The sequence below is a fragment of the Lactuca virosa genome, chromosome 1 (genome assembly GCF_052849685.1).
Source record: "Lactuca virosa cultivar CGN04683 chromosome 1, Lactuca_virosa_CGN04683_v6, whole genome shotgun sequence".
NCBI lineage: Eukaryota > Viridiplantae > Streptophyta > Magnoliopsida > Asterales > Asteraceae > Lactuca > Lactuca virosa.
In genome coordinates, this window is record NC_136426.1 from 145,664,117 (window position 1) to 145,680,282 (window position 16,166).

The 16,166-nt window shown below is 35.6% G+C and overlaps 1 protein-coding gene across 3 annotated transcripts; it reads right to left on the reverse strand.

The window, feature by feature from the left end:
* Positions 1-3,981: 3,981 nt before the first annotated feature.
* LOC145159427 (ARM-repeat/Tetratricopeptide repeat (TPR)-like protein) lies at positions 3,982-8,521 on the reverse strand. 3 transcript variants are annotated; one of them, XM_079078425.1, is made up of 4 exons: positions 8,304-8,521; positions 6,599-7,648; positions 4,926-5,757; positions 3,982-4,287 (listed from the first exon to the last, which is right to left on the reverse strand). In XM_079078425.1, the coding sequence occupies exons 2-3, from the start codon at positions 7,565-7,567 to the stop codon at positions 4,933-4,935; spliced, it is 1,794 nt and encodes a 597-aa protein (XP_078934551.1). In that variant the 5' UTR covers positions 7,568-7,648; positions 8,304-8,521; the 3' UTR covers positions 3,982-4,287; positions 4,926-4,932. The 3 variants fall into 3 exon arrangements, with proteins under 3 accessions (XP_078934551.1, XP_078934554.1, XP_078934541.1); XM_079078428.1 differs by having other exon boundaries at positions 8,282-8,521; XM_079078415.1 differs by having other exon boundaries at positions 8,242-8,521.
* Positions 8,522-16,166: the final 7,645 nt, after the last annotated feature.

Below are 16,166 nucleotides of genomic sequence, written 5' to 3' on the forward strand. Positions count from 1 at the left end.
TCAAAAACGGAGCTCGTATGCGAAAGTTATGGATTTTAGAAGTTTTGGCGCGAAAATCGAGAAAATTCGCATAGTCACGTTTTTGCCACGTCACCTTCGCTGAAAGAGTGCCACGTGTCCGAAATTGGTGAGTCATGCGAAGCCACGTGTCACCTTCCCTCGCATGAACAGTAGCTGCATGTCGGATTCTGATTCGACCGAAGGGAGGCCCAATCCGAAGCTCGCAGCTGGACCGAGCCTCGCACCACCTTAGCCTCCGAGCCTCGCAGATGGACCACTAGACCTCGGTCCAATCAGCAGCTGCCACCGAGGCCTTCGCACGTGCAGCTACCTGTGCACCCTCGCCTGCGGACCCCACCACTAGACCGACTTCAGACCCTATAAATAAAAGGGTCATGTGAACCCTCCCGGTTACTTTTGAGATTTTGCCATATTTAGCCCCTTTCTTCATATTTTCTTCATCTTAGAATCCCCCAAAGCCCCGGTATCAATTATAAGCCCCAGAATACGCCACGAAGAGCCCGTAAAGCCCGGAAAATTTATCTTTTCGGTTTCGAAGCCCGACCCTCGCAGAGCCCGAGTTCTGAATAAAACTCCCAGTTTTATTAGAAACGAACGTTTTAGGAAACGAATTGTTGCCCGATTTTCATCAAAACAAGTGAGTGTATAGTCACTTTCATTTTACACATAGATATAAAGTATTTACCTTATAATACGTGCTATGTGTAAATATATTAATTGTTTATTTGAGGTGACTGTTGAGTTGATGTTTTATACAAGTTTTAAGCTGTATATGTATTTTTATCTACAAATATGTTGGGTAGAACATGGGTAGATAGTTGGTGTGTGATGAAATAAAGTGATGAGAGGCCTCGTTGTGATTTGTGATTCAGTCATCTAGCGGAGTTTGGATGACGACCACGAACTTTCTAGACAGTCCAGTGGGAAGCACCAGCAGGCCCGCAACCTGTAGGTGTTAATGAACTTGGGTGTTTATTCGCTGTACTCCAATCCCCCTCATGGTTGCCTTTAGGACATGTATGGCTGAGGAAACCCCTTAGCAGTAGTGTCCATCCCGATGATATTCTTTAGGCTAGGTCCCTTGTGAAAAGTGTTTAGGGACATAAAGTGAGGATAACGGGAACGGGTAATCAGGGTTATTATTGATTGATGAACTTAATAAGTTTATTATTATTGTGGGTTAAAAACCCTATATGCTCACCAGGCTCCCAAGCCTGACCTACTCAGTTTTTTTTTTATGATTACAGGTAGTGGACCCCGAACATAGTCGGAGGATGACGTGAGATTTTTGGATTATAGGCCAGTAGTTGTAAATAACTGTAGTAAGGCTTATAATGTCTTGTTTATGCTTTTGATCTGTATCGGAACATGACATCCCGAGGTTTTAATATATATGGAAAATATATACCTTCTTAATGAAGGGTTTTGATAAACTTTTATCATATGTTGTTTGGGGACCAATTCCGCAACATCTTTTGAAAAGATTTCTCTGATTTTATTTTAAAAAGCATAAATTAAATCGGTCTTTTCCGGCCGAGAAATTAGGGGATGTCACAAAAATGGAGCAAGATCAAAATGAATCGAAGTCAAAAAGAGTTTGTATGAGAAAGCTACAAGACGAAAATTTCATGAAATGATGAAAGGCATCAACTTTGAAGACTTATATGTCAAATTGTAAATCGATTTAGAGGAACCACTATAAGATGACATATTTATTATATCCAATAAAGAAAACGTAGAAAACAAAAGAATCAGGTTTTTTGGAGTTAAGACACAAAGTTATGACCAAATGAAAATGGCTAAAAAACGGCAAGAATGGGTAAACACCTAAGTTCTCTAGCTAATAACTCGAAATGAAGACATATTTAGCATTATGGAGAAGTTGTAAAGCTCCTTCCCATGTTTCCACATATGTAAATTTTGTTGAAATCTAATATCGTATGAAAAAATTATTGTTGTCACAACATAGGTCGAAAATGGAAGGGAAAAACATGAAAAGTAGCCCAAGTGTTGGGCGGCAACACACATGGCCATTGTTTAGGCGAGTGACAGCGTGTGCAAGCTCCTTCAGGAGATGAATTTTTGACACATATTAAAAGACACATAAAAGTATATGTGGTAAAAAAAACTTAGGGCAATCAGAATTTGTTTGACCTATATGTTGACCACAATTACATCAGTAACATTAATTTTTACATCAAATGCTCTCAACTTCTCTTAAGCAACTAGAACACTCTCCCTACTTACCTTCATCATATTTGAAGAAATTTATGAAGAATTAGCAAGAATAAGTTGAGAATTTTCACATGCAATTGAGGATTTATGATCATTAAGCTTAAGGAAACAAGGTACTACTTATTTATGGATTCTTACAATTTTATGGAAATCCTTGTGAACCCTAAGTTCATCAAGGTTCATACATGTTGAAATTGACATGTGATAGTTACTTCATGATAATGATTAACATGTTACTAAGACATATTAACATGTTTTAAGTGAAGTATCATTGTTGCATGTTCATGGTATAAGTTTTCAATGCACAATCTTTGAAGTTTAACAAGGGTAGTCTTAAAATATCGAATCTTGAATTATAATCATGTGCTAACTAGCACGTTTTTTAAAATTACTAAATTAATGATAAGAGTAACATGTTATTGATGGAAATCAATAGGCTCTAAGTATAAAAATAAAGAAATTAACCGATAGTTTGTACAAAAAAAGGGGTAAAAATAGAAAAGGGTTGCATTGGATCATGCATTGCATACATGTTGCATAACTAATATTTGAATGATTTCGAAATCAAAGTAAAGAGTTATAAAAAGTTATTGAAAGTGTTTTTGTGTCCAAACCGTGATATGTTTTTTTCTTACATAGTTTTCTTTAATGTCATGTATATCATATATCTCATGTAACTAGGTATGAATACTACTTGAAATATTTTTTTTTTTGGAAAGGGAACTTCCCTAACGAGGGTTTCCGGGCCAGCTTTCGCGCACCGACTAATCCTCCGTTGCAAACATGAGGCTTTGCCTCATGCCCTGGAGTCACTGCAGGCGAACCTCCATGACCACAAGGGCTGAGTGGTGTCAGGATTTGAAGTATTTTTGAAGTTAGACGGATGGATCTTTTGTTTATCATTGGTATTAATGTTGTAACACCCAAATATGTATTGTAAACAAGGATTTTTGTGGGAACATATTCTGTAAAACTTGAGATTATGTCAAGAAATATGTTAAAAATCATAGCATTTTAGTGGGATGTTACACTAGACAACCTATTTAGTCGATGTTAAGACTATATTTAACGCATCACATCTAGCTTATAAAATAGTTTATTTTTGAACTTATTCAGGTGATCATATTTGACTAACAAAAATATAGCTTATAGGTTAGTTTTTTTTTTTTTTAATAAAACTACTCATACGAGTATTTCAAAAGCTTATTGATTTTTTTTATATTCTTCTAAATATAAACTTTGTTGATTATAAAAAGTCAATCTTCTACACGTTTTTTTATGTAATTTTATATATTTTAGTTAGCTTATAAGCTAGTTTTATCAAATGTTAATTTTTATCAACTAGCCAAACAAAATACTAAACGTATAAGGACCTATCTGGTCCATTTTCATTATTTATACAAATTAATAAAAATCTCTTTTTGTTCAATTTCATTATTATCTAAAAGGGTTAATGGCGTATTTAAGCAAAGAACTTACACGTCTTTTCCAAACTACGTACAAAAATGGTTTCCTAACAATTCAATTGATGCAATCATATATCATTTTGTTATCAAATAGTTTACAAATTGATAAATTTGTAAGAAATCAAAATATAGCTCCACAAATTAATAAGAAATCCATCTTTCTATATAAATTAATAAAAACGTATAAATAAATAATTGAGATAAACAAAAGAAATTATACTAGTTATATATAATAACAAATAGTTTCCAACACGAATCATTTCAGAAAAAACCCATTATTACTCAAAAACTCAAAAGTCCCCCAAGGGTTTTATACACATTTTTTGCACACAAAAGAAAGACACACACACACACCAAAATTACAAGAAAAATAATAATGTACAAAATCCTTTGAATTTGGGATTTTTTTTTTCTCTTCAAAGTCTTGTGAACATTAAGAATGCAATAGAAAAAAACAGAAAAAGAGCAATGTTAAAAGTTAAAACTCACTCATTCTTTCTTTGTTTCAAGCTCATTTTTCATCTTCTACAAGTTGCACATCGTATCAACTATCATCGTTTCATTTCTGCAATAAATCAATATTTCAAACAAATGAAATTATTGTATTATATGTTTAAATAAAATGTAATATACATTATTTGAATTATGATTAATAAAGTTTAATTTAGAATAAAAAATAAAAAGATAAAACATAATAAAAGCTCTTTCTTGCATTTAGCCCCTTAATTAAAATAATAAACTTTTAAAAAGAAAACATTTTTGTTGTTAAACTTTACATAAATGGAAGGAATCACATTCCTATCGGAATAGTCCATTCCATTCCATTGTTTCAAAACAAACACGTTTTTCTAATTCAAACAGAACGAACCATTCCATTCCTTCGCCAATTCCATCATACCAAACACTATTTCATTGGATGGAATGGAATCGACATAAACAAGGGAATGGAATCAGTCATTCCATTCCATCGAAATCCAAAAGAATCACATTCCTATAGGAATAGTCCATTCCATCGTTTCAAAACAAATACGTTTTTCCAAATCAAACAAAACAAACCATTCCATTCCTTCGCCAATTCCCTCATACCAAACACTATTTCATTGGATGGAATGGAATCGCCACAAACACGGGAATGGAATCAGCCATTCCATTCCATCGAAATCCAAAAGTGACAACATAACATAGTACATTATTAGTACATACCTCATCACTATTCATTACCACCGATCTCTTTCCTCCCACCATCACCAACATCACTTTCACTAGCAGTCTCCCACTCCGAATCATCACTCCCATACCCATCCCCACCACCACCACCACCGCCACCACCACCCTCCTCACAATCAATCCCGCCATGTTTCACCGCCGCCTCCCTAAACAACCACGCGGCCTTCATCTGCTTCTTCACCAACCGCTCCGCATAATCCGGGACCTTATTCTGCCTACAATTCAAATCCGGATCCATCGAATTCGAACACTCATTTATAAACAAAATCGCATCCAACAAACTCTCCTTCGCCAACCCAATCATATCATACGCCTGGGCCCGCCTCCACAAACTTTTCGCGTGTCTATTCACCGGATTATGCAAACAAAGGGCCCGCGTGGCATCACTAATGGCAGTCAAAGGTTGTTGCAACAAAAGGTAGCATTGGGCGCGATTACTGTATAAAACAACTCTTTCTTTTTTGGATCTTACGGGGCATAAGGAGAGGGCTTCTGAGTATTTTAAGGCGGCGGCTTGGATGTTTCCGGAAGAAAAGAGGGAGTTGCCTTCGAGTTTGACGACTAAGGCGGCGGCTTGTTTGATGTGGAGGTCTTCTTTTGGCATGGATTTTTCCCATTTGAAACGTTCGCGAGAATCGAGGAGGGATTCGATGTCTTCTTGGGTTCGGTTGCTGATGGAATTGCGGTTTCCGGTGGAATTGATGGATTCTTGGAGGACGTTGAGGATGGAATCGCCGAGTTTTTTGTGGTCCCCGAGGGTTTGGATTTCTGCTAGGTCCAGAACTGCTGGTGCTGCCTTTTCGATCACCTGTAAGGAATGGAATGTTGTGAGGTTTTGGATTGAGGATGGGATTGGAATTCATGATTCCATTCCAGGGTGTGTGTGTGTGTTTGGTTGTTGAATGGATGGAATTCAATTCTGTCATCATCATCTTTTAATGAAAAAGACCTTATATTTTTTCATTGTTTCCGAAAAGACCCTCAACTTTGTCTTCTTTCTTTTTTTTTTTTGGGGGGGGGACCCTCAACCTTCTAAATGTTTACAAAGAAATCCTCAACTTTTTTAGTTTTTTCTGAAAAACCCCCCTCACATTTTACAGCTTTTTTTAGAGAAAAAAGACTAAAGGGGCTAGATCGGAAAAAATGAAAAAATGCAAGGTCTTTTTTAATGAAAAAAATAAAGTTGAGGTTTGATCTGGAAAAAAACACAAAATATAAGGTCTTTTATGAGATTAAGCCTAAATATATTGAAATAAACAAAAATAAAAATCAGTTTTATATATATATATATATATATATATATATATATATATATATATATATATATATATATATAGTACTAAAACATGGTTAGAATATAAACAAAAGGGAAAATTACAGGTAACGAAAAAACTTTAAATTTTGGGCGATTTTGCGGTTTTATTGCTTATACATTATCTTTTTCCAATCAAACCATAAAAGTTTCAGAATTTTTTTCTTCCGAATTTACCATTTTGACCTGATATAACATTTCAAAATGGTTAATGTGGAAAACTAGCACCTGATATAACAAATTTAGCTATGAAAAACCTGATATGATATAACAGGTCAAAATGGTTAATTTGGAAAATGAATGAAACTTTTATCTTGTTAAGTTTATTAGATATTACCTTATGGAAGGTATTAGGATCTTGGAGCAACCATAAAAGACAATCAATCGCCATATATTGCCAGTCATCTGAAGAGCGTGCAATATTACATAATGACTCAATTACCCCTGGGCAGCTGCTAACAGGTCCTCTTCCAAATTTATGATGACAAATTGTTCTCAATAACCCAATACCTGCTGGTGAATTTTCATTCACAAGTCCACCCCACATTCCAGGAAGTTTCACAAGAAACTCAGGTTTGCATATTATAGAAAGAAACTCAGGCTTAAAAGCAAAACAATTTATAAGTTGAAGAGACCAACATTGTAATTGACTAGCCCATTCCTCAGCTTTCCTTGATTCCATCTCTACACCACCCATGCCACGTGTCAAAAGATCACAATGGTAACTAAGTCTTCTGTCAGCATACTGATAAAAGTGAGAGTAAACAATCTCAAGTGAACTCATTGCTAATTGTATACAAAGTTCAAGAATCTCTCCATGACTTGAAACAGCAGGGAAAGTGCTTGCATATGTAGCTAAATGTCCTAAAGCTCTTACAGCAACTCTTTGTTCAACCCAAGTTAATCTACCCCTTAAGAGTTCAACCAAAGGTGGGATTACCCCTGCATTGACTGCAGTTTCTGCAAAATCTTCCATGTTCATGGTGTATGATCCGATTATATGTGCAGCATAATAAGGGATGTAGATGTTTTGATCATGAGATAGCCATCTGCGATTCTTTAAGCCTTTCCAAATGAGAGCTGACATGCATTCAAAGATACCTAATTCTATGAACTCTGGATCATTAGGATGTGCCATGGCTGTGTTCCAAAGGCCACTTATGGGGAGAACTTGACCATCATCATCTTGTGAAGGAAGCTCTCTGAAAAATTTCATGATGCTGGCTCTTCGTTTGTTTGGGTTTCCTTCTTTCATGACACAGAAAAAGCATCCGGGGTATGGGCAATCTGGGATATGTTTTTCCATGCTTATTGACTTGAATTGATTACTCAGAATTCTATTACCATGAAGTTACTTTCTAGTTTCTCATAAACCACCAAATGTACACTGCATTACAAAGAGGTATAATCATATGAGCTTATGATCATATCATGAACTATAAGTAGGACACAACTTCTCTTCCATGGGTACTCATACAATAGAAAAGTGTCTTTTACTTCCATATGAACAGATAGGTAATAAACTGAAACCATACAGTGATACAGAACATGATAGATGGATATATTCTAAGCAGTATATCAAAGTAAAAGCAAACCATCTAAGCTTTGCAAATGCCATCAAAACACATCTGCATAGTTTCAGATCCAAATGATGAACTTTAGGGTTGAAAAGTTCAAAAAGAAGATAATTTAACAAATGGTGAACTTTCATGTTGATTTCCCCCAAAAACCGTGCTAAATCAACGTTTGCAATTAGAAAAAAATGTCACAAATCTAGAATGACAAAAGACAAGGAAAAATCAATCAACTAAGGAAAATCCATAATGACAATGGAACAATGAATTTTAACAGGCTTCAACACCTATTAAAAGCTAACCTAAACGCAGAGAAAAAGTGTTAGCTTTTAAATTATGCTTCAGCTAAACAACACAATTCAGTAAGTTCACATTGCAAAAGCAATTACTGAGTACGTGATGTTACCAAGAAATGTAAAAAGAGATCGAAGAGCATAGGAACCGACATCAGGATAGTAACATCAGTACCATCAGTAGACGTTCACTGCCTTGCCTGAGTTGTCACACGGCTGCAGAATTGACGGCGGTTAGTAGTCGCCGATCTCGGTGGAGCAAGAGCGCCTGATTCACTGAAAATGAGTAATGGAGAGAGAAGGTGCGATTTGGGGAATTGCAGACAACCCTGGGGTTTTTACCGATTGCGAGGGGTTCTTTCAAAAAGGCAACGAGCAAAAGAAATTTTAGGACCAAATAAGTACGTTTTTTTTTTCTCTATAAATATTTGAGAAGTTATTAGGTGGTTGTTGGAATAATGAATAATTCTTTAAATTTGGAAAGAAATAAACTATTAATTAATGTTATTAAATGACAATTTTGATATTTATATTTAAAGATGTGACTAATCATAGAAATGTCCATTTAATAAAATTGAATTGACTACCTTTGATCTTGTAATAAAAAAATCGGGTGATTCTCATTTTGCTTCTTCCCCTAACCGTATTTGATTATATTCTAATGATGTTTTGAAAATATTTTTTGAGGTTTGATTTTGGGTTTGGAGGATCGCTCATATCCAAAGCCATGGAATAGTTAACCTCCAGACTACTTGAAAGTACCCATTTTCTATACTTTCATATTTCTGAAAGATCCAAACTTTCATACTTGGCAATATAGTTACTCCAAAACATGCTACATGCATATTCATAAAACAATATTTTTACATTGATAAAGTCATTACAAAAGATTGGATACAAACCGACTATGTTTTGAGATTTTACATGACTACCCAGGATATTGTAAATCTATACAAACCTAAACCAAAATACAAAAATAATATTACAACTATTCTAAGTCTTCCAACTATACTAGGTGCTTATTGTCTGCATTATGTTAAAACATTAGGAGGGGTAAGCGATAACGCTTAGTGAGTTCAATAATAGATACAATATAACGTTATGCCATATATATACCAATATGGCAGAAGCAAATAGGAGCAAGGAAAAACAAAGGCATAATGTGATAAGCTTTCCATATCAATCAATGACTCGATTCAAAGATATACAATCAATGAGATATAACAATTTCCATACTTGGTAAACATCAATAACGCTTCGGCCCAAATGGCACTGAAGACAAACAATTTCTGATTAACATTAAGGTAGATTTCAGGTTTTCACGCCCTGTCTAACCATATGCCAATGCCATAGAATAGAGTCATTCACTTACTGGGGGACATGCTCTACATGGCCAGAGGCTACATACCAGTACCACTGTGAATCTGAGTTCTTAAACTGATCACATGGTCAAAGGTATAGCTTTGCTATCATAAATAGCAGAAATAAAAATAACACGGGAAAATATTCAGGAATAACATTCTACCGAAGCCAAAGTGATGCCTATGTCATACACTTCATGGTCAACGGTTAATACCAATACCCAAGTGATGCCTATGTCATACACTTCAAGTCAGAGGTACAGCCTTGCTATAAAAATAGCGGATACAACAACTCGAGATGATAACATGGAAAAGCACATAGCACATATAACACATAACATACAATTGTTTCTACATATTAAACTCACCGTGAATTAACCGGGGGTCAAAATAATAATTTGGGCAGCACTTCGGCTCTAAATATGACTTTCGTCGTTGAAAACCGGGCTCTGCGAAGGTAGAGCTTAGAAACCGAAAAAATAAATTTTTCGGGCTTCTCGGGAATCTCGGGGCACGTTTCGGGATTTGGAATAAGTACTGGGGCTTCGGGGGATGCCGGGATAGTAAAAATATTGAAAAAGGGTGAAAAAGTGTGAAATTTCCAAAGTTAGCCGGGAAGTCTCGCAGGTACTATTTATAGTAGCGAGGTCCGGAGCTTCGGCCGAAGGAAGAAGGACACGCGGCAGCTGGAGCGAGGCTCGGATCCGGAGGAGTCGTCTGCGAAGGCGAGTCAGCAGCCACGCGTCAGAAGGAGAAGCGAGAAGAGTGGCCGCCTCGGATGCGTATCGGACCAGGAGAGGACCGGACTTCGGTCCAATTAGGAGGCGCCTATGACGACTTCGGACCAATCATCGGGTGACACGCGTACTGCGGTCCAATCAGCAGCGAACACGTGTCCGACACGTGGAACCCTCGCATGCGAAGGGTGACGTGGCAGTACTATTCATGCGATTTTTCTCGAAAATTGTGTCATATCTTGTAAAATCCATAACTTTCTCATACGAGCTCCGTTTTTGTCGTTCTTTATATGCACGCGTAGAGAAAATTATGCTCTACAACTTTCGTTTAGACTTCGTGGGAAAATTTTGAATTTATTTTTATATTATTATTTTTAACAGACCGGGACTGGTAAATCCGTTAAAAATTCATAACTTCTTCATCCGACGTCCGTTTTCGTCAGATTTTTTACCGTTGTACTACTAATAACGAGACCTTCGATTCTCGTTTAGGTTGTGTCGGCTAAAAATCACTCGATCAAAAATTCGAGTTTTTAGCTGTCTACTGCTAAGCTGAAACTTGTAAAAATCATAACTTCCTCATACGAAGTCAGATTTTGGCGTTCTTTTTATCAAAATTCTCGGTTTAACGAATACTACGCCTTTCATTTAGATCACTAAGGCTAAAAAGTAGTTTATCAAAAACTCACTTTTTACGTCATTCGACACCGTGCCGGTTTTATTGCGGATCTTCGATTGATCATAACTTCTTCGTTATAACTCGGATTTCGACGAGGTTTTCGCCTACGTGTTTCTAACGAGATTATCTACAACTTTCAATAATAAAATTTTACTTATTTCAAATTTTATATTTTCGCTAAATTTCACTATTTGACTTTTAATTGGAATCTCATAAGACTTCCAATATTTTATGAGTGATTCTAAACATAGTTTTACTTCATTTCTAGTAAAAACTATCTGTTAGAACTTAACACTCAATTTCTCATAATATTTCATAATATTATTAACTTTTTAATTTACATAACACGATTTCAAAACGTGTATGTTACAAATACCTCCTCCTTTTGAGGATTTCGTCCCCGAAATCACAACGATTTGGACAAATGAGGATATTTCGCTCTTATCTCATTCTTATTTTCCCTAAGTATAAGTTTATTATCCCGTTCCACCTTGGATAATGGTACCGTTTCATCATATATGCTCAAGCATTTACGTAGATATCTTACATGAAATACATCATGAATACCTGCCAAATCTTCAGGCAATTCCAAGCGGTATGATTGTTAGATAATTTTGAAAAGTCCAATAAATCTTGGACTCAATCTCCTTTTCTTCTCAAATTTCATAATACCTTTCCACGGGGTTACCTTCAGTATCACCCACTTGGAATTCTATGGATCGTCTCCTCCATTTCTACACAGGTCTTTTGTCGATCCTGGGCTACTTTCATTCTTTCTCGTATAATTTGAATCTTATCAGTGGTGTCTTGAATCATTTCAGGACCACCAAGGATTTTATATCCTACATTATGCCAACATAATGGTGTTCACAGATACTACCGAACTCTAAGACATATGCACGAAGCATATCTTCTACTGCTTGGATTGTTCTCTCCGTCTAATCATCTGTCTGGGGATGATAAGTTGTGTTGGGAGTAACTCGAGATCCCAATTCACTCTTCATACTCGCCCAAAAGTGAGAAGTGAAGCGAGTATCACGATCGGAAATAATCTTTAGTGGCACACCATGTCTCGCCACAATTTCGTCTAAGTAAACTTGTGCGTATTTCTTCATTAGAACCGTTGTACGTATGGCGAGAAAATATGCACCCTTAATCAGCCGATCGATAATTATCCAAAGGCTATCATTCACAGTTTTCTTATCCTCTTTCAAGGTATTAACTGTATAAGCCGGATAAGTAGAATATCCCTTCGACATAAATTTACGAGTTTTTAAGAAAGAAATTTATTATTTTCACCATAAACCTAAATAGAATCTTCCCTTTCGATAGGGATGCATATCATCTCTTCGTAGCACAAGAGATCTGCGTAGTTCTTTAACAACCAATCCATGTCGAGAATAATATCAAAGATAGGAATTAGGTTAGCAGGAAGATTATAACTTTCAATTCCTATAACACTATCTCTATAGACTTTATCAGCAAGTAATAATATATTTCCTATGTTATCTATATGAAATGATTGGACAATTACGTAGCAAGCAATTTGAAAAGAATGTGCGAATTTATAATGCATGAAAGAATTTGAGGCATCATAATCAAATAAGATATGAGAAGATCTAAAGTTTACGAGAAAATTACTAGTCACAACATTCGAGTCCTATCTTACTTCCTCTGTGGTAATCTAAAATGTACGATATTTATCTTTTGGTTTGCCAAACGATTGTCAAACTTCTTAATTACTAGCGGTGCTCAAACCTGCACCCGCTCATCATTCTCTATTGGGCCTTCGATCCTAATCTTTGAGTTAAAACTCAATTATCATTGCAGACTCCTGCTCCTTCTTGGTTTATAACCTAAACCCAAGATAAGGCCTTTACTTTGGCTATAACAACAACTCGAATGGCCTTATTCTAATGACCTTTGATTTTATAACGCACAGGACACATAACGAACCAAACTCTTATATTAGAATCAGATCGAATAAACCGAGCTGATGGAATAAAGAAAACAAAAGAGTTTGATCAACACGTGGATGCTTTGGAATAGAAAGAATAGCACCACGTATCTCTAATTCGTGCTTTCGGACATACACATCTTTTAGCTTTTGGCACCTCCTCCTTTTTAGTTGGAGTACTCTTTGATCGTTGAACGGAAACTTGACTCCCTGTCATTTGACTAGTAAGAGTAGGGCGGAAACATTTCTTGTGGCCAGTAACACCACATAGCCAGTCACATCTCTGGCTAATGATTGCTCAATCCTTTAATGAAGATCGTTATATTTCTATCGACTAGCTCGACCATTTACTTCTTCAGTATTCCTACTGAAGTTTCGTCACTATATAAGACATGGTTCTCTGAACCAATCAACTCCTTTCGCGAATTTATACTAATCGGACTCGATTCTTTATGACATTAAGATTTGAACGATAATTATCTTCTTAGTCATTACCGAAACGAAGGTAACGACACACATGAATAAAACGGAATCATTTACTAGCTTCTTGGTAACCTTGTGACTTTGCCTGATCCAAGTGTGAGTCCTGTGCTTCCAGTAGTATAGGCCTCTACTACTATTCACACCTACTCATACTCATCCCAAGTATTGTCTCGCAGTTCCCAAGTCACCATTCAAAATTTTCACAAAGCAAAATTTTCACACCTGAGTGTGTTCGAACAAATACATACAACAATTTCTCCTAGACTCAACTAGGGTTTTCGCATTTCTATCAAACATATATTGGATTAATTATACTCGCCTTCTAAAATTCTTCTCATGCATATGCTCGATTTAATATATCCTAATACTTTTCCATAGGTCGATAGAAATTTTACTTCCATTTCTTCATATAAATTCTTTCTCGGGTAGTGTCTACTCTGTAAGACATACTACACCCAAAATTTCCTCTAGCAGTGTAAAGACAAATAGTTTCCAACTACTTACATCATCTTCTAACTCATGCAAACCATCATGCATATTTGTTGGTTTCATTATCCTTTCATGACATCGTCATTCCTGTATCTGAGTAAGTCTTCTTCTCATGGTTGTATCTTTTAAGTCTACTTCATAGGAGTCTATCCTAAGAAGTCTGCATTATAGCTGCATCTCAGCAAGCTCTACTAGCTTCAACTTGGTTCTCTGTCATTCCTAATTACAACATTTCTTCTCATATAATAATATGAGTGTATATCTTCTTCAACTAAGTACTCTACCTTACTCTAACAAGTAAGCCACTCAGCCTTTTCACAACCAAATAACCTATTTCACCATCCCAATATTGTATGTTAAAGTCGGCTTAACACACAATGGAACTTCCATAAGGATGTGATAGAAGTCAATCATTACTTAGTATTATTAAATACTAGGTCTGAGCATCTTGTATAGGGTTACTACTCGAACTACATACTTCATCACAAAGTCTTGGCCTAATAAGTCTAAAAACTTCATTAGCCTTTCCTTTGATCTTCATTTAATTCTTCTAAATCTTGGACTACATTAATTTCAATACTGTTGAAGTATTTATCACCATCCTCGGTTCTTCCGACTCTATAAACTGTCACTGCTTTAATCTGGACAGCGGTGGAACAACTTCATCGGTTATGCCAAAACATTTATCTCATCTAAATGTATTTTAAACGCAGATTTTTCTTCCAAAGATGTTATTATATTATCTTACATATTTTAAATGTATAATACCACTCTATTGGTATTAATACACTATTTACGATTTCACTTCATATTTATTATTTTACGATTTCCCGCAATCGTTTATTTATAAACTTATCAATATCAACTATCATAAGTATCTTTATTACTTCGAAAAGTTTCATGTAAATTCTATTATGGAAATTCTTAGAATTCTGAACATATACTTTTCTCATCTAAACCAAGGTCGGTAACAGACCTTAAACTTTATCAAGTAATAGCAATATAGCTAAGCAACTTAAGGCATGTTATATTTATTTATCATTTAGCACTTAATAGAATATAAGGCATATCTCTTCTTAATATTCTAGTGCTTACCCCATTAGGTATTCAACCTAAAGTATACTAGATACATATTGTATCATCACTTAACAATTCATGTCTAAATCTAGAAATTCTCAAAATTCCAGTTTACATAAACTAATTCTCTAAAATTCTTGAAATAACTTAATGTCTTAGAATGCTAGGGTTTATCACTACCCAATACCCCACTTAAGTGTTTCCTATGGTTTGTATCCATATATTTACAATGATTCAGTTCATATATTGAACTTCCAATAGTTTAAGTCTAAATATCAATCCATGGAATTTAGTTCACTTAAACCACTGCTCTGATACCATGATTGAAAGAACCCCTTTCTATACTTTCATATTTCTGAAAGACCCAAACTTTCATACTTGACAATATAGTTACTCCAAAACATGCTACATGCATATTCATAAAACAATATTTTTACATTGATAAAGTCATTACAAAAGATTGGATACAAACAGACTATGTTTTGAGATTTTACATGACTACCCAGGATATTGTAAATCTATACAAACCTAAACCAAAATACAAAAATAATATTACAACTATTCTAAGTCTTCCAACTATACTGGGTGCTTATTGCCTGCATTATGTTAAAACATTGGGAGGGGTAAGCGATAACGCTTAGTGAGTTCAATAATAGATACAATATAACGTTATGCCATATATATACCAATATGGCAGAAGCAAATAGGAGCAAGGAAAAACAAAGGCATAATGTGATAAGCTTTCCATATCAATCAATGACTCGATTCAAAGATATACAATCAATGAGATATAACAATTTCCATACTTGGTAAACATCAATAACGCTTCGGCCCAAATGGCACTGAAGACAAACAATTTCTGATTAACATTAAGGTAGATTTCAGGTTTTCACGCCCTGTCTAACCATATGCCAATGCCATAGAATAGAGTCATTCACTTACTGGGGGACATGCTCTACATGGCCAGAGGCTACATACCAGTACCACTGTGAATCTGAGTTCTTAAACTGATCACATGGTCAAAGGTATAGCTTTGCTATCATAAATAACAGAAATAAAAATAACATGGGAAAATATTCAGGAATAACATTCTACCGAAGCCAAAGTGATGCCTATGTCATACACTTCATGGTCAACGGTTCATACCAATACCCAAGTGATGCCTATGTCATACACTTCAAGTCAGAGGTACAGCCTTGCTATAAAAATAGCGGATACAACAACTCGAGATGATAACATGGAAAAGCACATAGCA

What these genes read in the sequence shown, in the direction of transcription:
- LOC145159427 (XM_079078425.1), bottom strand. Translation starts at nt 7,567, where the DNA reads ATGGAAAAACATATCCCAGATTGCCCATACCCCGGATGCTTTTTCTGT. An exon ending in ATCCTAATACCTTCCATAAG is followed by an intron (nt 5,758 to 6,598) that starts GTAATATCTAAT and finishes CATTCCTTACAG; the next exon opens with GTGATCGAAAAGGCAGCACC.